Source organism: Coregonus clupeaformis, chromosome 10 (genome assembly GCF_020615455.1).
Source record: "Coregonus clupeaformis isolate EN_2021a chromosome 10, ASM2061545v1, whole genome shotgun sequence".
Taxonomy (NCBI): domain Eukaryota; kingdom Metazoa; phylum Chordata; class Actinopteri; order Salmoniformes; family Salmonidae; genus Coregonus; species Coregonus clupeaformis.
The window spans coordinates 35,562,670-35,588,368 of NC_059201.1; the positions used below are offsets into that span (position 1 = coordinate 35,562,670).

The 25,699-nt window shown below is 47.1% G+C and overlaps 1 protein-coding gene across 1 annotated transcript in view; it reads left to right on the forward strand.

Moving 5' to 3' along the window:
- Positions 1-11,022: 11,022 nt before the first annotated feature.
- Positions 11,023-25,699, forward strand: part of LOC121557936 (mimecan-like) — a 19,862-nt gene continuing 5,185 nt past the window's right edge. The window contains exons 1-2 of the mRNA XM_041871383.2: positions 11,023-11,455; positions 18,359-18,446. Coding sequence (XP_041727317.1) covers positions 11,303-11,455; positions 18,359-18,446 — 241 coding nt within the window. The 5' untranslated portion in view covers positions 11,023-11,302. The remainder of the gene's footprint in view (positions 11,456-18,358; positions 18,447-25,699) is intronic.

A 25,699-nucleotide genomic window follows, 5' to 3' on the forward strand; every position in this document is an offset into this window, starting at 1 on the left:
TATTAGAGAGTACTCTATTAAAACTCCTCAACTAGGAGGGTATCTATTAGAGAGTACTCTATTAAAACTCCTCTACTAGGAGGGTATCTATTAGAGAGTACTCTATTAAAACTCCTCTACTAGGAGGGTATCTATTAGAGAGTACTCTATTAAAACTCCCCTACTAGGAGGGTATCTATTAGAGAGTACTCTATTAAAACTCATCAACTAGGAGGGTATCTATTAGAGGGTACTCTATTAAAACTCCCCTACTAGGAGGGTATCTATTAGAGAGTACTCTATTAAAACTCCTCTACTAGGAGGCTACTCTATTAAAACTCCTCTACTAGGAGGGTATCTATTAGAGAGTACTCTATTAAAACTCATCAACTAGGAGGGTATCTATTAGAGAGTACTCTATTAAAACTCCTCTACTAGGAGGCTACTCTATTAAAACTCCTCTACTAGGAGGGTATCTATTAGAGAGTACTCTATTAAAACTCCTCTACTAGGAGGGTATCTATTAGAGAGTACTATATTCAAACTCCTCTACTAGGAGGCTACTCTATTAAAACTCCTCTACTAGGAGGGTATCTATTAGAGAGTACTCTATTAAAACTCCTCTACTAGGAGGGTATCTATTAGAGAGCTCTATTCAAACTCATCTACTAGGAGGGTATCTATTAGAGAGTACTCTATTAAAACTCCTCTACTAGGAGGGTACTCTATTAAAACCCCCTACTAGGAGGGTATCTATTAGAGAGTACTCTATTAAAACTCCTCTACTAGGAGGTATCTATTAGAGAGTACTCTATTAAAACTCCTCTACTAGGAGGGTATCTATTAGAGAGTACTCTATTAAAACTCCTCTACTAGGAGGGTATCTATTAGAGATCCTCTACTAGGAGGGTATCTATTAAAACTCCTCTACTAGGAGGGTATCTATTAGAGAGTACTCTATTAAAACTCCTCTACTAGGAGGGTATCTATTAGAGAGTACTCTATTAAAACTCCTCTACTAGGAGGGTATCTATTAGAGAGTACTCTATTAAAACTCCTCTACTAGGAGGGTATCTATTAGAGAGTACTCTATTAAAACTCCTCTACTAGGAGGGTATCTATTAGAGAGTACTCTATTAAAACTCCTCTACTAGGAGGGTATCTATTAGAGAGTACTCTATTAAAACTCCTCTACTAGGAGGGTATCTATTAAATCTTCTACTAGAGAGTACTCTATTAAAACTCCTCTACTAGGAGGGTATCTATTAGAGAGTACTCTATTAAAACTCCTCTACTAGGAGGGTATCTATTAGAGAGTACTCTATTAAAACTCCCCTACTAGGAGGGTATCTATTAGAGAGTACTCTATTAAAACTCCTCTACTAGGAGGGTATCTATTAGAGAGTACTCTATTAAAACTCCTCTACTAGGAGGGTATCTATTAGAGAGTACTCTATTAAAACTCCCTCTACTAGGAGGGTATCTATTAGAGAGTACTCTATTAAAACTCCTCTACTAGGAGGGTATCTATTAGAGAGTACTCTATTAAAACTCCTCTACTAGGAGGGTATCTATTAGAGAGTACTCTATTAAAACTCCTCTACTAGGAGGGTATCTATTAGAGAGTACTCTATTAAAACTCCTCTACTAGGAGGGTATCTATTAGAGAGTACTCTATTAAAACTCCTCTACTAGGAGGGTATCTATTAGAGAGTACTCTATTAAAACTCCTCTACTAGGAGGGTATCTATTAGAGAGTACTCTATTAAAACTCCTCTACTAGGAGGGTATCTATTAGAGAGTACTCTATTAAAACTCCTCTACTAGGAGGGTATCTATTAGAGAGTACTCTATTAAAACTCCTCTACTAGGAGGGTATCTATTAGAGAGTACTCTATTAAAACTCCTCTACTAGGAGGGTATCTATTAGAGAGTACTCTATTAAAACTCATCTACTAGGAGGGTATCTATTAGAGAGTACTCTATTAAAACTCCTCTACTAGGAGGGTATCTATTAGAGAGTACTCTATTAAAACTCCTCTACTAGGAGGGTATCTATTAGAGAGTACTCTATTAAATATCCTCTACTAGAGGGTATCTATTAGAGACTACTCTATTAAAAACTCCTCTACTAGGAGGGTATCTATTAGAGAGTACTCTATTAAAACTCATCAACTAGGAGGGTATCTATTAGAGGGTACTCTATTAAAACTCCTCTACTAGGAGGGTATCTATTAGAGAGTACTCTATTTAAACTCATCTACTAGGAGGGTATCTATTAGAGGGTACTCTATTAAAACTCCCTACTAGGAGGGTATCTAATAGAGAGTACTCTATTAAAACTCCTCTACTAGGAGGGTATATATTAGAGAGTACTCTATTAAAACTCCCTCTACTAGGAGGGTATCTATTAAATCTCCTCTACTAGGAGGGTATCTATTAGAGAGTACTCTATTAAAACTCCTCTACTAGGAGGGTATCTATTAGAGAGTACTCTATTAAAACTCCCCTACTAGGAGGGTATCTATTAGAGAGTACTCTATTAAAACTCCTCTACTAGGAGGGTATCTATTAGAGAGTACTCTATTAAAACTCCTCTACTAGGAGGGTATCTATTAGAGAGTACTCTATTAAAACTCCTCTACTAGGAGGGTATCTATTAGAGAGTACTCTATTAAAACTCCTCTACTAGGAGGGTATCTATTAGAGAGTACTCTATTAAAACTCCTCTACTAGGAGGGTATCTATTAGAGAGTACTCTATTAAAACTCCTCTACTAGGAGGGTATCTATTAGAGAGTACTCTATTAAAACTCCTCTACTAGGAGGGTATCTATTAGAGGGTACTCTATTAAAACTCCCCTACTAGGAGGGTATCTATTAGAGAGTACTCTATTAAAACTCATCAACTAGGAGGGTATCTATTAGAGGGTACTCTATTAAAACTCCTCTACTAGGAGGGTATCTATTAGAGAGTACTCTATTAAAACTCCTCTACTAGGAGGGTATCTATTAGAGAGTACTCTATTAAAACTCCTCTACTAGGAGGCTACTCTATTAAAACTCCTCTACTAGGAGGGTATCTATTAGAGAGTACTCTATTAAAACTCCTCTACTAGGAGGGTATCTATTAGAGAGTACTCTATTAAAACTCCTCTACTAGGAGGCTACTCTATTAAAACTCCTCTACTAGGAGGGTATCTATTAGAGAGTACTCTATTAAAACTCCTCTACTAGGAGGGTATCTATTAGAGAGTACTCTATTCAAACTCATCAACTAGGAGGGTATCTATTAGAGAGTACTCTATTAAAACTCCTCTACTAGGAGGCTTGAGTACTCTATTAAAAACCTCTACTAGGAGGGTATCTATTAGAGAGTACTCTATTAAATCTCCTCTACTAGGAGGCTACTCTATTAAAACTCCTCTACTAGGAGGGTATCTATTAAATCTCCTCTACTAGGAGGGTATCTATTAGAGAGTACTCTATTAAAACTCCTCTACTAGGAGGGTATCTATTAGAGAGTACTCTATTAAAACTCCTCTACTAGGAGGGTATCTATTAGAGAGTACTCTATTAAAACTCCTCTACTAGGAGGGTATCTATTAGAGAGTACTCTATTAAAACTCCTCTACTAGGAGGGTATCTATTAGAGAGTACTCTATTAAAACTCCTCTACTAGGAGGGTATCTATTAGAGAGTACTCTATTAAAACTCCTCTACTAGGAGGGTATCTATTAGAGAGTACTCTATTAAAACTCCTCTACTAGGAGGGTATCTATTAGAGAGTACTCTATTAAAACTCCTCTACTAGGAGGGTATCTATTAGAGAGTACTCTATTAAAACTCCTCTACTAGGAGGGTATCTATTAAATCTCCTCTACTAGGAGGCTACTCTATTAAAACTCATCTACTAGGAGGGTATCTATTAGAGAGTACTCTATTAAAACTCCTCTACTAGGAGGCTACTCTATTAAAACCCCTCTACTAGGAGGGTATCTATTAGAGAGTACTCTATTAAATCTCCTCTACTAGGAGGCTACTCTATTAAAACTCCTCTACTAGGAGGGTATCTATTAAATCTCCTCTACTAGGAGGGTATCTATTAGAGAGTACTCTATTAAAACTCTCTACTAGGAGGGTATCTATTAGAGAGTACTCTATTAAAACTCCCCCTACTAGGAGGGTATCTATTAGAGAGTACTCTATTAAAACTCCTCTACTAGGAGGGTATCTATTAGAGAGTACTCTATTAAAACTCCTCTACTAGGAGGGTATCTATTAGAGAGTACTCTATTAAAACTCCTCTACTAGGAGGGTATCTATTAGAGAGTACTCTATTAAAACTCCTCTACTAGGAGGGTATCTATTAGAGAGTACTCTATTAAAACTCCTCTACTAGGAGGGTATCTATTAGAGAGTACCCTATTAAAACTCCTCTACTAGGAGGGTACTCTATTAAAACTCCTCTACTAGGAGGGTATCTATTAGAGAGTACTCTATTAAAACTCCTCTACTAGGAGGGTATCTATTAGAGAGTACTCTATTAAAACTCCTCTACTAGGAGGGTATCTATTAGAGAGTACTCTATTAAAACTCCTCTACTAGGAGGGTATCTATTAGAGAGTACTCTATTAAAACTCCTCTACTAGGAGGGTATCTATTAGAGAGTACTCTATTAAAACTCCTCTACTAGGAGGGTATCTATTAGAGAGTACTCTATTAAAACTCCCCTACTAGGAGGGTATCTATTAGAGAGTACTCTATTAAAACTCCCCTACTAGGAGGGTATCTATTAGAGAGTACTCTATTAAAACTCCTCTACTAGGAGGGTATCTATTAGAGAGTACTCTATTAAAACTCCCCTACTAGGAGGGTATCTATTAGAGAGTACTCTATTAAATATCCTCTACTAGGAGGGTATCTATTAGAGACTACTCTATTAAAACTCCTCTACTAGGAGGGTATCTATTAGAGAGTACTCTATTAAAACTCATCAACTAGGAGGGTATCTATTAGAGGGTACTCTATTAAAACTCCTCTACTAGGAGGGTATCTATTAGAGAGTACTTTATTTAAACTCATCAACTAGGAGGGTATCTATTAGAGGGTACTCTATTAAAACTCCCCTACTAGGAGGGTATCTATTAGAGAGTACTCTATTAAAACTCCTCTACTAGGAGGGTATATATTAGAGAGTACTCTATTAAAACTCCCTTACTAGGAGGGTATCTATTAAATCTCCTCTACTAGGAGGGTATCTATTAGAGAGTACTCTATTAAAACTCCTCTACTAGGAGGGTATCTATTAGAGAGTACTCTATTAAAACTCCCCTACTAGGAGGGTATCTATTAGAGAGTACTCTATTAAAACTCCTCTACTAGGAGGGTATCTATTAGAGAGTACTCTATTAAAACTCCTCTACTAGGAGAGTACTCTATTAAAACTCCTCTACTAGGAGGGTATCTATTAGAGAGTACTCTATTAAAACTCCTCTACTAGGAGGGTATCTATTAGAGAGTACTCTATTAAAACTCCTCAACTAGGAGGGTATCTATTAGAGAGTACTCTATTAAAACTCCTCTACTAGGAGGGTATCTATTAGAGAGTACTCTATTAAAACTCCTCTACTAGGAGGGTATCTATTAGAGGGTACTCTATTAAAACTCCCCTACTAGGAGGGTATCTATTAGAGAGTACTCTATTAAAACTCATCAACTAGGAGGGTATCTATTAGAGGGTACTCTATTAAAACTCCTCTACTAGGAGGGTATCTATTAGAGAGTACTCTATTAAAACTCCCCTACTAGGAGGGTATCTATTAGAGAGTACTCTATTAAAACTCCTCTACTAGGAGGCTACTCTATTAAAACTCCTTTACTAGGAGGGTATCTATTAGAGAGTACTCTATTAAAACTCATCAACTAGGAGGGTATCTATTAGAGAGTACTCTATTAAAACTCCTCTACTAGGAGGCTACTCTATTAAAACTCCTCTACTAGGAGGGTATCTATTAGAGAGTACTCTATTAAAACTCCTCTACTAGGAGGGTATCTATTAGAGAGTACTCTATTCAAACTCATCAACTAGGAGGGTATCTATTAGAGAGTACTCTATTAAAACTCCTCTACTAGGAGGCTACTCTATTAAAACCCCTCTACTAGGAGGGTATCTATTAGAGAGTACTCTATTAAATCTCCTCTACTAGGAGGCTACTCTATTAAAAATCCTCTACTAGGAGGGTATCTATTAAATCTCCTCTACTAGGAGGGTATCTATTAGAGAGTACTCTATTAAAACTCCTCTACTAGGAGGGTATCTATTAGAGAGTACTCTATTAAAACTCCCCTACTAGGAGGGTATCTATTAGAGAGTACTCTATTAAAACTCCTCTACTAGGAGGGTATCTATTAGAGAGTACTCTATTAAAACTCCTCTACTAGGAGGGTATCTATTAGAGAGTACTCTATTAAAACTCCTCTACTAGGAGGGTATCTATTAGAGAGTACTCTATTAAAACTCCTCTACTAGGAGGGTATCTATTAGAGAGTACTCTATTAAAACTCCTCTACTAGGAGGGTATCTATTAGAGAGTACTCTATTAAAACTCCTCTACTAGGAGGGTATCTATTAGAGAGTACTCTATTAAAACTCCTCTACTAGGAGGGTATCTATTAGAGAGTACTCTATTAAAACTCCTCTACTAGGAGGGTATCTATTAAATCTCCTCTACTAGGGAGGCTACTCTATTAAAACTCATCTACTAGGAGGGTATCTATTAGAGAGTACTCTATTAAAACTCCTCTACTAGGAGGCTACTCTATTAAAACCCCTCTACTAGGAGGGTATCTATTAGAGAGTACTCTATTAAATCTCCTCTACTAGGAGGCTACTCTATTAAAACTCCTCTACTAGGAGGGTATCTATTAAATCTCCTCTACTAGGAGGGTATCTATTAGAGAGTACTCTATTAAAACTCCTCTACTAGGAGGGTATCTATTAGAGAGTACTCTATTAAAACTCCCCTACTAGGAGGGTATCTATTAGAGAGTACTCTATTAAAACTCCTCTACTAGGAGGGTATCTATTAGAGAGTACTCTATTAAAACTCCTCTACTAGGAGGGTATCTATTAGAGAGTACTCTATTAAAACTCCTCTACTAGGAGGGTATCTATTAGAGAGTACTCTATTAAAACTCCTCTACTAGGAGGGTATCTATTAGAGAGTACTCTATTAAAACTCCTCTACTAGGAGGGTATCTATTAGAGAGTACTCTATTAAAACTCCTCTACTAGGAGGGTATCTATTAGAGAGTACCCTATTAAAACTCCTCTACTAGGAGGCTACTCTATTAAAACTCCTCTACTAGGAGGGTATCTATTAGAGAGTACTCTATTAAAACTCCTCTACTAGGAGGGTATCTATTAGAGAGTACTCTATTAAAACTCCTCTACTAGGAGGGTATCTATTAGAGAGTACTCTATTAAAACTCCTCTACTAGGAGGGTATCTATTAGAGAGTACTCTATTAAAACTCCTCTACTAGGAGGGTATCTATTAGAGAGTACTCTATTAAAACTCCCCTACTAGGAGGGTATCTATTAGAGAGTACTCTATTAAAACTCCCCTACTAGGAGGGTATCTATTAGAGAGTACTCTATTAAAACTCCTCTACTAGGAGGGTATCTATTAGAGAGTACTCTATTAAAACTCCTCTACTAGGAGGGTATCTATTAGAGAGTACTCTATTAAAACTCCTCTACTAGGAGGGTATCTATTAGAGAGTACTCTATTAAATCTCCTCTACTAGGAGGGTATCTATTAGAGAGTACTCTATTAAAACTCCTCTACTAGGAGGGTATCTATTAGAGAATATTATTATTTTTTATTTTTTTTATTTATTTTTATACTGGCCCCCCATGGGAATCGAACACACAACCCTGGCGTTGCAAACGCCATGCTCTATCAACTGAGCTACATCCCTGCCGGCCATTCCCTCCCCTACCCTGGACGACGCTGGGCCAATTGTGCGCCGCCCATGAGTCTCCCGGTCGCGGCCGGCTGCGACAGAGCCTGGATTCGAAGCAGGATCTCTAGTGGCACAGTTAGCACTGCGATGCAGTGCCTTAGACCACTGCGCCACTCAGGAGAGGAATACAGTGGACTGTATATCCAATACCCTCAGAACTGGACCGGAGAGGCCAACCCACCTCTCCAGTCTGTCCTGAAGGACATCCTGATCAACAGAGGCCAACCCACCTCTCCAGTCTGTCCTGAAGGACATCCTGATCAACAGAGGCCAACCCTCCTCTCCAGTCTGTCCTGAAGGACATCATGGTCAACAGAGGCCAACCCACCTCTCCAGTCTGTCCTGAAGGACATCCTGATCAACAGAGGCCAACCCTCCTCTCCAGTCTGTCCTGAAGGACATCATGGTCAACAGAGGCCAACCCACCTCTCCAGTCTGTCCAGAAGGACATCCTGGTCAACAGAGGCCAACCCACCTCTCCAGTCTGTCCAGAAGGACATCATGGTCAACAGAGGCCAACCCACCTCTCCAGTCTGTCCTGAAGGACATCATGGTCAACAGAGGCCAACCCACCTCTCCAGTCTGTCCAGAAGGACATCATGGTCAACAGAGGCCAACCCACCTCTCCAGTCTGTCCAGAAGGACATCATGGTCAACAGAGGCCAACCCACCTCTCCAGTCTGTCCAGAAGGACATCATGGTCAACAGAGGCCAACCCACCTCTCCAGTCTGTCCAGAAGGACATCATGGTCAACAGAGGCCAACCCACCTCTCCAGTCTGTCCAGAAGGACATCATGGTCAACAGTGTCGAATGCAGCACTTAAAATAAGAGCACAAGAACAGAGAGTTGTTTGGCATCTGTGTTGGCTCTAAGATACTTTACCACTTTAACTAAGGCTGTCTCTGTGCTGTGGTGGACACGAAAATTGAAGATTTTAATAATAAAAAATAAAAAATAAAAAAATAGATTGGAATTAAAAATTAAAAATCAGTTGGCACTTAAAAAATAATTTAGTTTGAAAACCTATTTCTCCAGAATTTTGCCGAAGAATGGAAGGTTGGAAATTGGCTGAAAATAGCTAACAGCTGTAAAAGCTATATCTGTTTTCTTCAGAAGGGGTTTCACCATAGCAGTGGGGAAAGTGCCTGTGAACAGGGAGTGATTAAAAGTAGCGTGCACATCTTCAGATATGCAAGTAAAAACTGTTTTGAAGGTGGTTTGGATAGGATCGAGGAGGCAGGTAGGAGGCTTAAGTTGCGATATCCCTTTCCTGAGCATGTCTGTGTCAACCAGGGGAAATAAATCCATAGTGCCTTTGCGTGGTAGGCTAGGGGCACATATCATCAAACTTCTCATCAAGTCTTGTTTGACTGATACCCAGCCTAATGTTGGTTATCTTATCTCTGAAATATGCCTCAAACTCATCACATTTAGATGTGGAGGAAAGTTCACATAGGTTTACGGGGGTAGGATTCATCAGGCCATCAATGGTCGAGAAGAGCACTCTCGAATTATTCTGATTAATGGTGATGAAGTTAGAAAAATTAGTATCATAATCATAATGGACCTGCAACTTTTACTTTCTCCACTTCCGTTCTGCCTTTATGCAAATTGTCTTTAATTTATGAAATGTTCTTACAGCTGAGAGCATTAGTAAAAATAGAGCCCCCCCCCCCCTTTCCCCTTTTCTGGGGGGGTCTTCAATAATACCAGCACTACAGCCTGATGACAGCCATGTTTCAGTGAGAAACATGCAATCAACTTTGCACTCAGTAATGAGCCAGCAGCACACCACTCTGCAACCCCTAATGAGCCAGCAGCACACCACTCTGCAACCCCTAATGAGCCAGCAGCACACCACTCTGCAACCCCTAATGAGCCAGCAGCACACCACTCTGCAACCCCTAATGAGCCAGCAGCACACCACTCTGCAACCCCTAATGAGCCAGCAGCACACCACTCTGCAACCCCTAATGAACCAGCAGCACACCACTCTGCAACCCCTAAGGGCCAGCAGCACACCACTCTGCAACCCCTAAGGGCCAGCAGCACACCACTCTGCAACCCCTAAAATGCCAGCAGCACACCACTCTGCAACCCCTAATGAGCCAGCAGCACACCACTCTGCAACCCCTAATGAGCCAGCAGCACACCACTCTGCAACCCCCTAAGGGCCAGCAGCACACCACTCTGCAACCCCTAATGAGCCAGCAGCACACCACTCTGCAACCCCTAATGAGCCAGCAGCACACCACTCTGCAACCCCTAATGAACCAGCAGCACACCACTCTGCAACCCCTAAGGGCCAGCAGCACACCACTCTGCAACCCCTAATGAGCCAGCAGCACACCACTCTGCAACCCCTAATGAGCCAGCAGCACACCACTCTGCAACCCCTAATGAGCCAGCAGCACACCACTCTGCAACCCCTAATGAGCCAGCAGCACACCACTCTGCAACCCCTAAGGGCCAGTAGGAGGCACTCTTCCCTCTGGTTATAATATCCCAATGCCCCAGGGCAGTGACCGGGGACATTGCCCTGTGTAGGATAGGACGTTAAATTCCCAATCTGGCCCTCATACCAGCATGGCCACCTAATCAACCCCAGCTTCCAATTGGCTCATTCATCTCCCCTTGTAACTCTTCCCCAGGTGGTTCCTGTAAATGAGAATGTGTTCTCAGTCGACTTACCTGGTAAAATAAGGGTAAAATACATTAACGTGAAAGGTTTTACTTGTGATTGCTCTAACATTTAAAAGTGCCATATTCAATGAGTGTGGGCCACTCTGCCCCTGGGGGGATCTGCCTCGAGGTAACCAATGGAATAACAACCAAATTATTAACGTTACAACCACGTTTTTTTGACAGTCTCCAATCTATCAGAATGGTAGGAGATGACAGTTTGTATAAACTCACTAGAAGGCGGAAGTTAAAGGAACACAAATTAGGTTACTCACAATAACCCTGGTGCCGTAGTGACTACCAGTAGCAGCAGTGGGGAGGGGGTGGTTCCCTGTGTCTAAACAGGCAACCAAAGGGTTAAAGTCTGTTCCACAGACTCTCCCATGCTTCTAGAATCCCCTGGAAGCTACTTGTGCAGGCTTTAAATACTGATTTGACAAATCACATTTTACACACAGCCTACCACTGAGAAAATAGCCTACTACTACTACTACTGCTACTACTACTACTAGCTCACAGCCTTCACTGCCTCCTCACACTTTACCACAGCACAGCACAGCACAGCACAGACAGACAGACAAACAGACAGACAGACAGACAGACAGACACGATGGGAACTGTGAGAGTGTTGTTACTCCTCTCCTTTATACTGTCACCATGGGTGCTCTGCTCGACTGGGAAACACTTCAACCAGGATTCAACACTGGAACAACGGGATGTATTGTTCAATAGAGAAGCCTATCTGGAAGCAAGGAGGTCTAAGGTAGGCTAAGAGATGTCTTTTTATGTCAGTATTTCTAGTAAGTCAATAATAGTAAGTTAATAGTTCATTCTAAGTTGTCATTCTAATACACTTAAATATACCTCCTCATGGTTTGATTAAATCAAGTAATTTCAAACATCTTGCAAGGTTGTAGGTGGGATTTATTTAATAAGATCATTATTATTTTGCTAACGTAATAATAAATGGATGAATGTTATATCCAATGTATATTATTTATATATATACTGTTTAATTAGAGGCAAATAATTACAAAACCAATTTCCTTAAAATGCGTGATTTATACTTTGAATACTAATAATCCACTTTCCTTTTGAACATTCCATTTTTGCTTTATTTTTGCAACATTGCTTTATTCATGCGTTAGTCAAAAATGCCTCAGCAATAACAACTGATCTACATGATTCTGTCAGTAGCAAGTCAAACCACAGCCATTGGCCTCAGTCCCACTTCACTGTAAGCAGTCCCATTTGGATGGACCCAGCGTATGGCCCGGTCTAATTCCTGCCAGGGAAATCTGTGCCCTCGGGGAGTGATTGAGAGCAGTTGGCTGGGCTGTCTGTCCAGAGCTCCAGATTCAGTCCAGACTCATAGTGATTGTGATTGGTCAGCACAGCAGGGGCAGGGCTGCTGCTCCAGGAGGCTCCACTGCTCCAGGAGGCTCCACTGCTCCAGGAGGCTCCACTGCTCCAGGAGGCTCCACTGCTCCAGGAGGCTCCACTGCTCCAGGAGGCTCCACTGCTCCAGTAGAAATGCGGTTCCAGTCTGGAGAACTCCAAACTGCAGCCCTGCTTCAGCTGCCAAGGTGCCCAACTCCTCCTCCTCCTGCCAAGGTGCCCAACTCCTCCTCCTTCTCCTAAGGGGCCGGAGCTCAGAGCTCACCCAGCAAACAGTTAATGTTCCTTGAATGTTCCTTGCACGTTAGGCAACATTCCAAAGCGCCAGCTGAACAGAACGCAGGTTGGCATTTATTGAGATGACTCATGAAGTCATAAAATCGGATTTTAAACCTAACCCTAACCTTAACCCTAACCTTAACCACACTGCAAACCCTAATGCCTAACCCTAACCTTAACCCTAACCTTAACCACACTGCAAACCCTAATGCCTAATCCTAACCTTAACCACACTGCTAACCCTAATGCCTAATCCTAACCTTAACCCTAACCATAACCACACTGCTAACCCTAATGCCTAATCCTAACCTTAACCCTAACCTTAACCACACTGCTAACCCTAATGCCTAATCCTAACCTTAACCCTAACCTTAACCACACTGCTAACCCTAATGCCTAATCCTAACCTTAACCCTAACCTTAACCACACTGCTAACCCTAATGCCTAATCCTAACCTTAACCCTAACCTTAACCACACTGCTAACCCTAATGCCTAATCCTAACCTTAAAGGAAAGATTCACCCATATGATGAAAAACTCATCATACCGGCTGTATTTCTGCCTGCTTGAACAGCGAATAGCTCAGATACACATGAAAACATTAAACGACCCCGGGAATCGATATAACATCATTCAGAAAAACACTCAAAATGGGTGAATCGTTCCTTTAAATTAAGCACAATTTAGTTATCATGAAGTCTTACAATATAGCCAATTTTACTTAGCAGCTGGCCCATCTAGCGGAAAGCGATGAGTTCTGCCTCCAGGGCTCATGACAATAAGGTTGGTTCCAGTCTGTTGAGCTCCTTTCCAAACAACAGCCCTGGTTTAGCTGCCAAGGGGCCAGAATTCAGGGCTCACTCAGCAAACAGTTAACGTTCCTATAACGTTAGTTTTATGTTGGAGTAATGCATTTTAGGTAACCAATGGAGTCCCAATGGAGCAGAAACAGTCTAGGAACTCACAGCAGCCCTGGTCTGACAGCCAAGAAAACAGTGAACGTTTCTACAACGTTAGGCAACGTTCCTACAACATTCTGGAGCAGAACTGAGGTTCCAGTATAGAGAACTCCCATCCAAACAGGGGGGCCCTCTTCCTCCTGCCAAGGGGCCCCCTTCCTCCTGCCAAGGGGCCCTCCTACTCCTCCTGCCAAGGGGCCCTCCTCCTCCTCCTGCCAAGGGGCCCTCCTCCTCCTGCCAAGGGGCCCTCTTCCTCCTGCCAAGGGGCCCTCTTCCTCCTGCCAAGGGGCCCTATTCCTCCTGCCAAGGGGCCCTCCTCCTCCTCCTGCCAAGGGGCCCTCCTCCTTCTCCTGCCAAGGGGCCCTCCTCCTCCTCCTGCCAAGGGGCCCTCTTCCTCCTGCCAAGGTGCCCTATTCCTCCTGCCAAGGGGCCCTCCTCCTCCTGCCAAGGGGCCCTCCTCCTCCTCCTCCTGCCAAGGGGCCCTCCTTTTCCTCCTGCCAAGGGGCCCTCCTCCTCCTCCTGCCAAGGGGCCCCCCTCTTCCTCCTGCCAAGGGGCCCTCTTCCTCCTGCCAAGGTGCCCTTTTCCTCCTGCCAAGGGGCCCTCCTCCTCCTGCCAAGGGGCCTCCTCCTCCTCCTCCTGCCAAGGGGCCCTCCTCCTCCTCCTGCCAAGGGGCCCTCCTCCGCCCTCCTCCTCCTCCTGCCAAGGGGCCCTCTTCCTCCTGCCAAGGGGCCCTCCTTTTCCTCCTGCCAAGGGGCCCTCCTCCTCCTCCTGCCAAGGGTCCCTCTTCCTCCTGCCAAGGTGCCCTATTCCTCCTGCCAAGGGGCCCTCCTCCTCCTGCCAAGGGGCCCTCCTCCTCCTCCTTCTGCCAAGGGGCCCTCCTCCTCCTCCTGCCAAGGGGCCCTCCTCCGCCCTCCTCCTCCTCCTGCCAAGGGGCCCTCTTCCTCCTGCCAAGGTGCCCTCCTCCTCCTCCTGCCAAGTGGCCCTCCTCCTCCTCCTGCCAAGGGGCCCTCCCCCCTCCTCCTGCCAAGGGGCCCTCCTCCTCCTCCTGCCAAGGGGCCCTTCCCCTCCTCCTGCCAAGGGGCCCTCCCCTCCTCCTGCCAAGTGGCCCTCCCTCTCCTCCTGCCATGGGCCCCCCTTCCTCCTGCCAAGGGGCCCTCCCCTCCTCCTGCCAAGGGGCCCTTCCCCTCCTCCTGCCAAGTGGCCCTCCCTCTCCTCCTGCCATGGGGCCCTCCCCTTCCTCCTGCCAAGGGGCCCTCCCCCTCCTCCTGACAAGGGGCCCTCCTCCGCCCTCCTCCTCCTCCTGCCAAGGGGCCGCCCTCCTCCTCCTCCTGCCAAGCGGCCAAAAAAGCTCAGGGCTTGAATGTTCCATGGACGTTAGGTAGGCTTAAATTCCAAGGCTCCAGCAGAACAGAACAGAGGTTGGTTCCTGTCTGGAGAACTCCCATCCAAAAATTATAAACATTATCCTTGGTTCTGAAGCCAAGGAAAGGGCCAATTCTCAGGGCTCACCCAGAACACAGTTAATGTTCCTTGAATATTCCTACAACGTTAGGTAACATTCCAATGGAGCAGAACTGAGGTTCCAGTCCATAGAACTCCAATCCAAACAGCACCCCTAGTCCAGATGCCAGGAGGTCAGGGCTCAGGAGGTCAGATGCCAGGAGGTCAGGGCTCAGGAGGTCAGATGCCAGGAGGTCAGGGCTCAGGAGGTTAGATGCCAGGAGGTCAGGGCTCAGGAGGTCAGATGCCAGGAGGTCAGTGCTCAGGAGGTCAGTGCTCAGGAGGTCATTGCCAGGTCAGATGCCAGGAGGTCAGGGCTCAGGAGGTCAGGGATCAGGAGGTCAGATGCGAGGAGGTCAGACGCCAGGAGGTCAGGGCTAAGTAGGTCAGGGCTAAGTAGGTCAGACGCCAGGAGGTCAGGGCTAAGTAGGTCAGATGCCAGGAGGTCAGATACCAGGAGGTCAGATGCCAGGAGGTCAGATGCCAGGAGGTCAGATGCCAGGAGGTCAGATGCCAGGAGGTCAGATGCCAGGAGTTCAGATGCCAGGTCAGATGCCAGGAGGTCAGATGCCAGGAGGTCAGATGCCAGGAGGTCAGATGCCAGGAGGTCAGATGCCAGGAGGTCAGATGCCAGGAGGTCAGATGCCAGGAGTTCAGATGCCAGGTCAGATGCCAGGAGGTCAGATGCCAGGAGGTCAGGGATCAGGGACTGGAGGACTGGGGGAGTAATTATTTTACCAGACCAGGCAAGTGAACACCTGGACAGAAACAAGTCGTGACCTGCTGAGCTCTGCTGGTTTAGGATCCACACCAGTTCACAACCAGTGGCTAAATAGTTCAGGGAGAACAGCTTTGGGTAAGACATTCTGGACTGCTGTATTGCTGCAACTGAAATGCCCAGCAATGGAATAATAGAGACTTCTGGAATTAGAATCTAAACAGCTTTTAGTTAGTTTAACCAGAAGAAGTTAAGAGTGTATACTTCTGAAAGACATGAAAGTCAAACCATGCTAACAAAAGCTCAAATGCTGATGTTTCTACCAGATGGCTAGAGAAGCTGGAAGATGCTCTCCAAAATACAACAACAAACGATGACACAAACAGTCAGATCTTCAGGGATGCCAGTATACAGTACCTGGTGTTTAGTTGCAGTTTCTCCCACTATATGACCAACTGACCATGTGAACTGAGAGTTGGTTTGCGTGCACAGGTGTATTGTCTGAAGTTGCAAAATTACAGTAACGTTCCGAAAATTCTCAGGTTTTACAGAAATCCCGGTTGAAAGATGTCTGAAATCAGGAGGGATCAGTCCCCTAACAGCTCTCCCTCCTTTTCTCCCTATCCAGTCCCCTAACAGCTCTCCCTCCTTTTCTCCCTATCCAGTCCCCTAACAGCTCTCCCTCCTTTTCTCCCTGTCCAGTCCCCTAACAGCTCTCCCTCCTTTTCTCCCTATCCAGTCCCCTAACAGCTCTCCCTCCTTTTCTCCCTATCCAGTCCCCTAACAGCTCTCCCTCCTTTTCTCCCTATCCAGTCCCCTAACAGCTCTCCCTCCTTTTCTCCCTATCCAGTCCCCTAACAGCTCTCCCTCCTTTTCTCCCTATCCAGTCCCCCTAACAGCTCTCCCTCCTTTTCTCCCTATCCAGTCCCCTAACAGCTCTCCCTCCTTTTCTCCCTATCCAGTCCCCTAACAGCTCTCCTCCTTTTCTCCTGTCCAGTCCCCTAACAGCTCTCCCTCCTTTTCTCCCTATCCAGTCCCTAACAGCTCTCCCTCCTTTTCTCCCTATCCAGTCCCCCTAACAGCTCTCCCTCCTTTTCTCCTATCCAGTCCCCTAACAGCTCTCCCTCCTTTTCTCCCTATCCAGTCCCCTAACAGCTCTCCCTCCTTTTCTCCCTATCCAGTCCCTTAACAGCTCTCCCTCATTTTCTCCCTATCCAGTCCCCTAACAGCTCTCCCTCATTTTCTCCCTATCCAGTCCCTTAACAGCTCTCCCTCATTTTCTCCCTATCCAGTCCCCTAACAGCTCTCCCTCCTTTTCTCCCTATCTCTCACTGAGTCTCCCTCCATCCCTCTAACATATCTAACCATATCAGCTGAGGGTTACGTTCCATAAGTGTGTTGGTCTGTTCCCATCCAGAGAGAGGAAGCAGCCCTGCGGCTGGAGGGGGACTATGACTACAGCAGGGGTGTTGAACTCTGACCCTACCAGGTCCAGAGCCTGCAGGTTTCCTGTTCTACCAGATAATTAATTGCACACACCTGGTGTCCCAGGTCTAAATCAGTCCCTGGTTAGAGGGGAATCACCCCCCTGGTGTCCCAGGTCTAAACCAGTCCCTGATTAGAGGGGAATCACCCACCTGGTGTCCCAGGTCTAAACCAGTCCCTGATTAGAGGGGAATCACCCCCCTGGTGTCCCAGGTCTAAACCAGTCCCTGGTTAGAGAGGAATCACCCACCTGGTGTCCCAGGTCTAAACCAGTCCCTGGTTAGAGGGGAATCACCCACCTGGTGTCCCAGGTCTAAACCAGTCCCTGGTTAGAGGGGAATCACCCACCTGGTGTCCCAGGTCTAAACCAGTCCCTGATTAGAGGGGAATCACCCACCTGGTGTCCCAGGTCTAAATCAGTCCCTGATTAGAGGGGGAATCACCCACCTGGTGTCCCAGGTCTAAATCAGTCCCTGACTAGAGGGGGAATCACCCACCTGGTGTCCCAGGTCTAAACCAGTCCCTGATTAGAGGGGGAATCACCCACCTGGTGTCCCAGGTCTAAACCAGTCCCTGATTAGAGGGGAATCACCCACCTGGTGTCCCAGGTCTAAACCAGTCCCTGATTAGAGGGGGAATCACCCACCTGGTGTCCCAGGTCTAAACCAGTCCCTGATTAGAGGGGGAATCACCCACCTGGTGTCCCAGGTCTAAACCAGTCCCTGATTAGAGGGGGAATCACCCACCTGGTGTCCCAGGTCTAAACCAGTCCCTGGTTAGAGGGGAATCACCCACCTGGTGTCCCAGGTCTAAACCAGTCCCTGATTAGAGGGGAATCACCCACCTGGTGTCCCAGGTCTAAATCAGTCCCTGATTAAAGGGGAATCACCCACCTGGTGTCCCAGGTCTAAATCAGTCCCTGGTTAGAGGGGAATCACCCACCTGGTGTCCCAGGTCTAAACCAGTCCCTGGTTAGAGGGGAATCACCCACCTGGTGTCCCAGGTCTAAACCAGTCCCTGGTTAGAGGGGAATCACCCACCTGGTGTCCCAGGTCTAAACCAGTCCCTGATTAGAGGGGAATCACCCACCTGGTGTCCCAGGTCTAAACCAGTCCCTGGTTAGAGGGGAATCACCCACCTGGTGTCCCAGGTCTAAATCAGTCCCTGGTTAGAGGGGAATCACCCACCTGGTGTCCCAGGTCTAAATCAGTCCCTGGTTAAAGAAAAACAATGAAAACCAGCAGTGGAACTGGTTTCAAGGACCAGAGTTGAGTTTGAGGGATCTACAGTATTAACCCTAACAGTGTTATTCTATCCTCCAATAGAGAGAAGCAGCATTGAGGCTGGGAGAGGACTATGACTCCAGCATGGTCTTCCTGCCTGCTGATGAACCAGACGATGCTGCAGCCTCAGGTAAGACAGCTACTTTAGCTTTCTCTGTCTCTTCTCTCCCTCTCTGTCTCTTCTCTCCCTCCCTGTCTCTTCTCTCCCTCCCTGTCTCTTCTCTCCCTCCCTGTCTCTTCTCTCCCTCTCTGTCTCTTCTCTCCCTCTCTGTATCTTCTCTCCCTCTCTGTATCTTCTCTCCCTCCCTGTCTCTTCTCTCCCTCTCTGTCTCTTCTCTCCCTCTCTGTCTCTTCTCTCCCTCTCTGTCTCTTCTCTTCTCTCCCTCCCTGTCTCTTCTCTCCCTCTCTGTCTCTTCTCTCCCTCTCTTCTCTTCTCTTCTCTCCCTCCCTGTCTCTTCTCTCCCTCTCTGTATCTTCTCTCCCTCCCTGTCTCTTCTCTACCTCTCTGTCTCTTCTCTCCCTCTCTGTCTCTTCTCTCCCTCTCTGTCTCTTCTCTTCTCTCCCTCTCTGTCTCTTCTCTCCCTCTCTGTCTCTTCTCTCCCTCTCTGTCTCTTCTCTCCCTCTCTGTCTCTTCTCTCCCTCCCTGTCTCTTCTCTCCCTCTCTGTCTCTTCTCTCCCTCTCTGTCTCTTCTCTCCCTCTCTGTCTCTTCTCTCCCTCTCTGTCTCTTCTCTCCCTCCCTGTCTCTTCTCTCCCTCTCTGTCTCTTCTCTTCTCTCCCTCTCTGTCTCTTCTCTTCTCTCCCTCTTCTCTTCTCTCCCTCTCTGTCTCTTCTCTCCCTCTCTGTCTCTTCTCTCCCTCTCTGTCTCTTCTCTCCCTCTCTGTCTCTTCTCTCCCTCTCTGTCTCTTCTCTCCCTCCCTGTCTCTTCTCTCCCTCTCTGTCTCTTCTCTTCTCTCCCTCTCTGTCTCTTCTCTTCTCTCCCTCTCTGTCTCTTCTCTTCTCTCCCTCTCTGTCTCTTCTCTTCTCTCCCTCTCTGTCTCTTCTCCCACTCTCTGTCTCTTCTCTCCCTCTCTGTCTCTTCTCTCCCTCTCTGTCTCTTCTCTTCTCTCCCTCTCTGTCTCTTCTCTCCCTCTCTGTCTCTTCTCTCCCTCTCTGTCTCTTCTCTCCCTCTCTGTCTCTTCTCTTCTCTCCCTATCTGTCTCTTCTCTCCCTCCCTGTCTCTTCTCTCCCTCTCTGTCTCTTTTCTCCCTCTCTGTCTCTTCTCTCCCTCTCTGTCTCTTTTCTCCCTCTCTGTCTCTTCTCTTTTCTCCCTCTCTGTCTCTTCTCTTCTCTCCCTCTCTGTCTCTTCTCTCCCACCTTGTCTCTTCTCTTCTCTCCCTCTCTGTCTCTTCTCTCCCTCCCTGTCTCTTCTCTCCCTCCCTGTCTCTTCTCTCCCTCCCTGTCTCTTCTCTCCCTCTCTGTCTCTTCTCTCCCTCTCTGTCTCTTCTCTCCCTCCCTGTCTCTTCTCTCCCTCTCTGTCTCTTCTCTCCCTCCCTGTCTCTTCTCTTCTCTCCCTCTCTGTCTCTTCTCTCCCTCTCTGTCTCTTCTCTCCCTCCCTGTCTCTTCTCTCCCTCCCTGTATCTTCTCTCCCTCTCTGTCTCTTCTCTCCCTCTCTGTCTCTTCTCTCCCTCTCTGTCTCTTCTCTCCCTCTGTCTCTTCTCTCCCTCTCTGTCTCTTCTCTCCCTCCCTGTCTCTTCTCTCCCTCTCTGTCTCTTCTCTTCTCTCCCTCTCTGTCTCTTCTCTTCTCTCCCTCTCTGTCTCTTCTCTTCTCTCCCTCTCTGTCTCTTCTCTTCTCTCCCTCTCTGTCTCTTCTCTCCCTCTCTGTCTCTTCTCTCCCTCTCTGTCTCTTCTCTCCCTCCCTGTCTCTTCTCTCCCTCCCTGTCTCTTCTCTCCCTCTATGTCTCTTCTCTTCTCTCCCTCTCTGTCTCTTCTCTTCTCTCCCTCTCTGTCTCTTCTCTTCTCTCCCTCTCTGTCTCTTCTCTCCCTCCCTGTCTCTTCTCTTCTATTCTCTCCCTTCCTGTCTCTTCTCTCCCTCTCTCTCCATACCTTTCCCTGCCTCTTCCTCTCCCAGACTCACTCTCTTTGTCCCTCTCACATCCCCATCTTTCTCCCTCCCGCTCTTTCCTCATTTACTGCCTAGCTGTGTGGGGTATTGAAGGGATCAGGGGGGACGCTCCTTTTTAACAGCTACATGTTGCTGTTACAGCAACTGGAAGCTGTCTGTCTGTCTGTCTGTCTGTCTGTCTGTCTGTCTGTCTGCTGCTGTGTTTGTGTTGGTTTCCTGTCGGCCTGGGAGAGGACCAGACCTGGGTTCAAATACTATGTTACGTTCTCCCCTCGGGTGTAGTTCGTCTGAGGAGGAGACATAAATGCCCGTGCCTACGCACACAATGTAAACTAGATGGATGGGGAAGAAATGTGGGGTGTAACGAACTAAAATAATGGGACACAACAACCAGAACTCAATGTTAGCCCTCAGGGGTCGTTTAGTAAGGTACTGAACAACATATACAACACCCATAAAGAAACAAAGACCAATCAAACAAAGACCAATCAACCAAACCAGGGAAGGGAAGAGAAGGGAATGTTTGGGAACGGGGTCCAAGTAATGACAATAAACAAAAGGTCCCTCCTCTTCTACACACCTAATCCTTCCTAACACACTCTAAGCCCTAACCCGCTTTCCTACCTGCTACCACAAATACAGGGGTGACACCCGCCCGGCTAACCTAGTGTGTAAAACAGTGGGTTATCTACGTGTGAATGTACACCCATGGGCAGAACTACCTTTCCCTTCTCCAGGACCCAGGTAGGGTGGAGTACATCAGGAAAACAGGCTGGAACACAACCAAAGATAAATTAAAACAACCCAATAACCAAATCCTCAGACAAACAACAAGTGTCTCTCTCTCTCTCTCTCTCTCTCTCTCTCTCTCTCTCTCTCTCTCTCTCTCTCTCTCTCTCTCTCTCTCTCTCTCTCTCTCTCTCTCTCTGCACCCCTCTCTCTCTCTGCACCCCTCTCTCTCTCTCTCTCTCTCTCTCTCTCTCTCTCTCTCTCTCTCTCTCTCTCTCTCTCTGTTAGGCTATGGTTCAACCCAGCACTCAGAGAAACAAACACGACAAAGGGAGTGGAAGAAACAAAAATACTTTAATAAAAGTTCAAATTGTCTTAGTCCAAAAACAACTGAAGTAAAGGAACAGAGTGGGCTAGTCGGCTCCGGAGGAAGGAGAGGCTGAGGCAGGCAGGCAGGCAGGCAGGCAGACCGGCAGGCAGGAAGGCAGGCAGGTTGGGAGGTATGTCTGAACTGAAGACAAAACAAACGACAGGTTAAGGAGAGTGGAGAGCCAGGCTGAAGACAAAGACAAAATAACTTTACTGGTGAGCCAAGTTACCGCTCTGGTAAGAACAACGATCTGGCGCCGGTGGAGAGCCATGCCCCGGAATTAGTAGTGCAGGTTGATGAGAGAATAGGATGCAGCTGCGTAGGCAGGAATCACTGGAAACAACCCGCAGCTGCACAGGAGAGGCAGATCCTGAGCACGCCCCCTGATCCACTCCAGACACACCCACATAAAGGGGACAAACACACATACAGATACAACAGACAGAGGGGACAAAACAAGGAGGAAGGGAAACAGAAAAGGGGAGAGACAAGCTGCCCACATAACAGTACCCCCCTCAATGGTCGCCACCTGGCGACCCACCAGGCCTGTCAGGGTTGCCGTGATGGAAGTCCGTGATCAGCTGAGGATCCAACACAAAACGCTTAGGGACCCAAGACCTCTCCTCTGGTCCATAACCTTCCCAATCGACTAGGTATTGGAGACCCCTACCCCGCCTCCGAGAGTCCAGGAGCCTACTGACGGTGTAGGCCGGATGGTCGTCAATGAGGCGAACAGGTGGAGGTGGATCAGCCGTGCGGACACAAAAGGCTGGAGGACACAGGTTTCAGTTGGGAGACGTGGAAAGTAGGGTGTATCTTCATGGCTGAAGGCAACTTCAAACGAACCGCAGCGGGGTTGATGATGGACTCCACCACAAACGGACCCAGGTACCGAGGAGACAGCTTGCGTGATTTGGTACGAAGAGGTACGTTCTTAGACGACAGCCAAACCTCTTGACCAGGATGAAACACAGGTGCGGGAGTCCTGCTCCTATCCGCTGTCATCTTGTTCCTGTCGGTGGTCCGAGCAACGCTTCCCGAGCGTCGCGCCACACTCTCTGGCAGCGGCGGAGGTTCTCCTGAACCGAAGGAACAGCCAATTCCTTCTCCTGAGCAGGAAACAGAGGGGGTTGATAACCCATGGTAACTTCGAAGGGTGAAAGACCAGTGGCAGAGGTGGTGAGGGAGTTGTGGGCGTACTCTATCCAAGGCAGATGTTTGGCCCAGGATGATGGATGTTGAGCAGCCACACAACGAATGGTTGCTTCGAGGTCTTGATTGGCTCTTTCTGTTTGACCGTTGGTCTGGGGATGAAACCCTGAGGATAGACTAACGGAAGCACCCAAAGCAGAACAGAAAACCTTCCAAACACGGGAAGTAAACTGTGGGCCTCTATCAGATACGATGTCCACAGGTATTCCATGGGGACGGAATACATGTGGGACTAGGAGGTCCGCTGTCTCACTGGCAGACGGTAATTTTGGTAATGCTATATAGTGAACAGATTTAGAGAATCTGTCCACAATGGTAAGTATAGTATCATTACCTTCAGACTTGGGTAGGCCGGTGACAAAATCCATGGCTATGTGGGACCAGGGACGGCTGGGAACTGGGAGGGGTAGCAGCAGCCCCGAAGGGGACTGATGGGAGGCTTTGCCCCGAGCACAGGTTGAACAGGCTGCCACAAAAGCCCGAACGTCAGTTTCCATTGAAGGCCACCAAAAATGTCTCCAAGCAGCGTCAACGTGCGTCTCATCCCAGGGTGACCAGCAAAACGGGAGGTGTGAATCCACTGCAACACCTGAGACCGGACCGTCTCGGGAACAAAGAGTAGGTTGGGAGGTCCATCACCCGGTCCCGGGTCCGTGGCAAGTGCAGTCTTCACAAGAGACTCGATCTCCCACTGTACTGCCGCCACGACGCATGAGGAAGGTAGGACTGCCTCAGGCTCGCTGGTCTCCGAAGGGTCAGCAAACTGGCGGGACAAAGCATCTGGTTTAACATTTCTTGACCCCGGTCTGTATGTAAGAATAAAGTTAAACCTACTAAAAAACAGGGCCCATCTGGCTTGGCGTGAGTTGAGTCTCTTAGTGGCTTGGATGTAAGCCAAGTTTTTGTGGTCTGTCCAGACCACAAACGGCAGTTCAGCTCCATCCAGCCAGTGCCGCTATTCTTCCAATGCTAGCTTGACCGCCAGCAGTTCTCGGTTTCCAACGTCGAATTCCGTTCTGTGGGTGACAATTTCTTGGAGAAAAAAGCACAGGGGGTGAAGCTTTTGGTCAGTGGGGGAGCGCTGGGAGAGGACTGCTCCCACACCTGAGTCCGACGCGTCCACCTCCACAACAAACTGTAGAGAGGTATTGGGGTGTATCAACACAGGGGAGGTGGAAAACAGTTCCTTCAAAACCCCTACCGCCTGCTCCGCCTCAGGGGACCACAGAAAAGGGACTTTAGGGGATGTGAGTCTAGTAAGGGGTGCCACCACTTTACTAAAACCCTTAATGAACCTACGGTAGAAGTTAGCAAAGCCCAAAAATCGTTGAAGTTGCTTACGGGTGGTGGGTATGGGCCATTCCGTCACTGCCCGGATCTTCTCGGGGTCCGCCTTCACCTGCCGCTCTCAATGATGAAACCAAGGAACGATGTAGACTGTTTGTGGAACTCACACTTTTCTGCTTTGACGTACAGCTTGTTCTCCAAGAGCCGTTGAAGGACTTGACGGACGTGTGACTCATGCTCCTCGGGTGACTTGGAAAAAACAAGAATATCATCCAGGTATACAAAGACAAAACGGTTCAAAAAATCCCTAAGAACATCGTTCACCATGGCTTGGAAAACAGCAGGGGCGTTTGAGAGCCCAAAGGGCATGACCAAATACTCAAAATGTCCCAGTGGAGTGTTGAAAGCGGTTTTCCACTCATCTCCCTTTCGGATCCGGACAAGGTGATAAGCGTTCCTGAGGTCGAGCTTGGAGAAAACTGTGGCGCCATGCAGAGGTTCAAAAGCAGAGTTGATGAGTGGAAGGGGATACTTGTTTTTAACAGTTATGTTGTTTAAACCCCTGAAATCGATACAGGGGCGTAACGACTTGTCCTTCTTTTCCACGAAAAAAGAAACCTGCACCCAAAGGAGACGACGAGGGACGGATTATGCCCGAGACCAGAGAATCACCAATGTACTGCTCCATTGCCTCTCTTTCCGGTCGGGACAGATTGTATAAGCGACTAGAGGGCAAGGGAGCACCAGGAAGCAGTTCAATAGGGCAATCATAAGGCCTATGTGGTGGTAGAGACAGAGCCTTGTCCTTACTGAAAACCTCCCGCTAAGTCATGGTATTCTTTGGGGACAGATGACAGATCAAGAGGAGCTGAGGGATGAGTTGGGTTACACTTAGTGGGGGGAACCGCTGACCTAAGGCACTCTGAATGGCAGTTAGTGCTCCAACTGAGAATGGTGTGACGTGTCCAATCAATTTGTGGGTTGTGAAGAGCCAACCAGGGGAAGCCAAGGATTAGGGGAGGTAGCTGAGCCAGACATAACTCTTAGCTGAATGCTTTCACAATGATTGCCAGAAATCACTAGGGAAACGGGGGGTGGTTTGATGAGTTATCTCCGCGAGGAGGCGCCCATCAAGGGCTGTGACCCGAATGGGGGTAGGTAGTGGCTCCATGGGGATACGAGCTTGTGTAACGAACTGGTGGCTAATAAAGTTGTCTTCTGCACCTGAGTCTATGAGAGCTGAGAGTGGCAGGGAATGACTCTGGAAACGTAAGGTTACAGGTACTTGTAATCGGGGAATGATGGGTTCAGGATCTAACTCTGGGCTCGCAAGTAGACCCACCGTTACGAGCGAGCCTTGTCTTTTGGCCGCTTAGGGCATGTAGCCAGAATGTGTGTGGCGTCTCCACAGTACAGGCACTCACCCGCCTGGAGGCGCCGTTGCCGCTCTGCTGGAGGTAGTCGAGCTCGACCCTCTTGCATAGGTTCCTCCTCTGTGCTCGGGATGGAATCAGGAACAAGAAGCTGCCGGCTCCGGGAGGCGAGACTCGAGTGGTTGAAGGCTGGGGAACTCGTCCTCCTAGATGCGGCCGACCGCCTCTCTCCCGACGCCTCTCCCGCAACCGGTTGTCTAGCTTAATGGACAGGGAAACGAGAGAATGTAAATCATGTGGCTCGTCACGA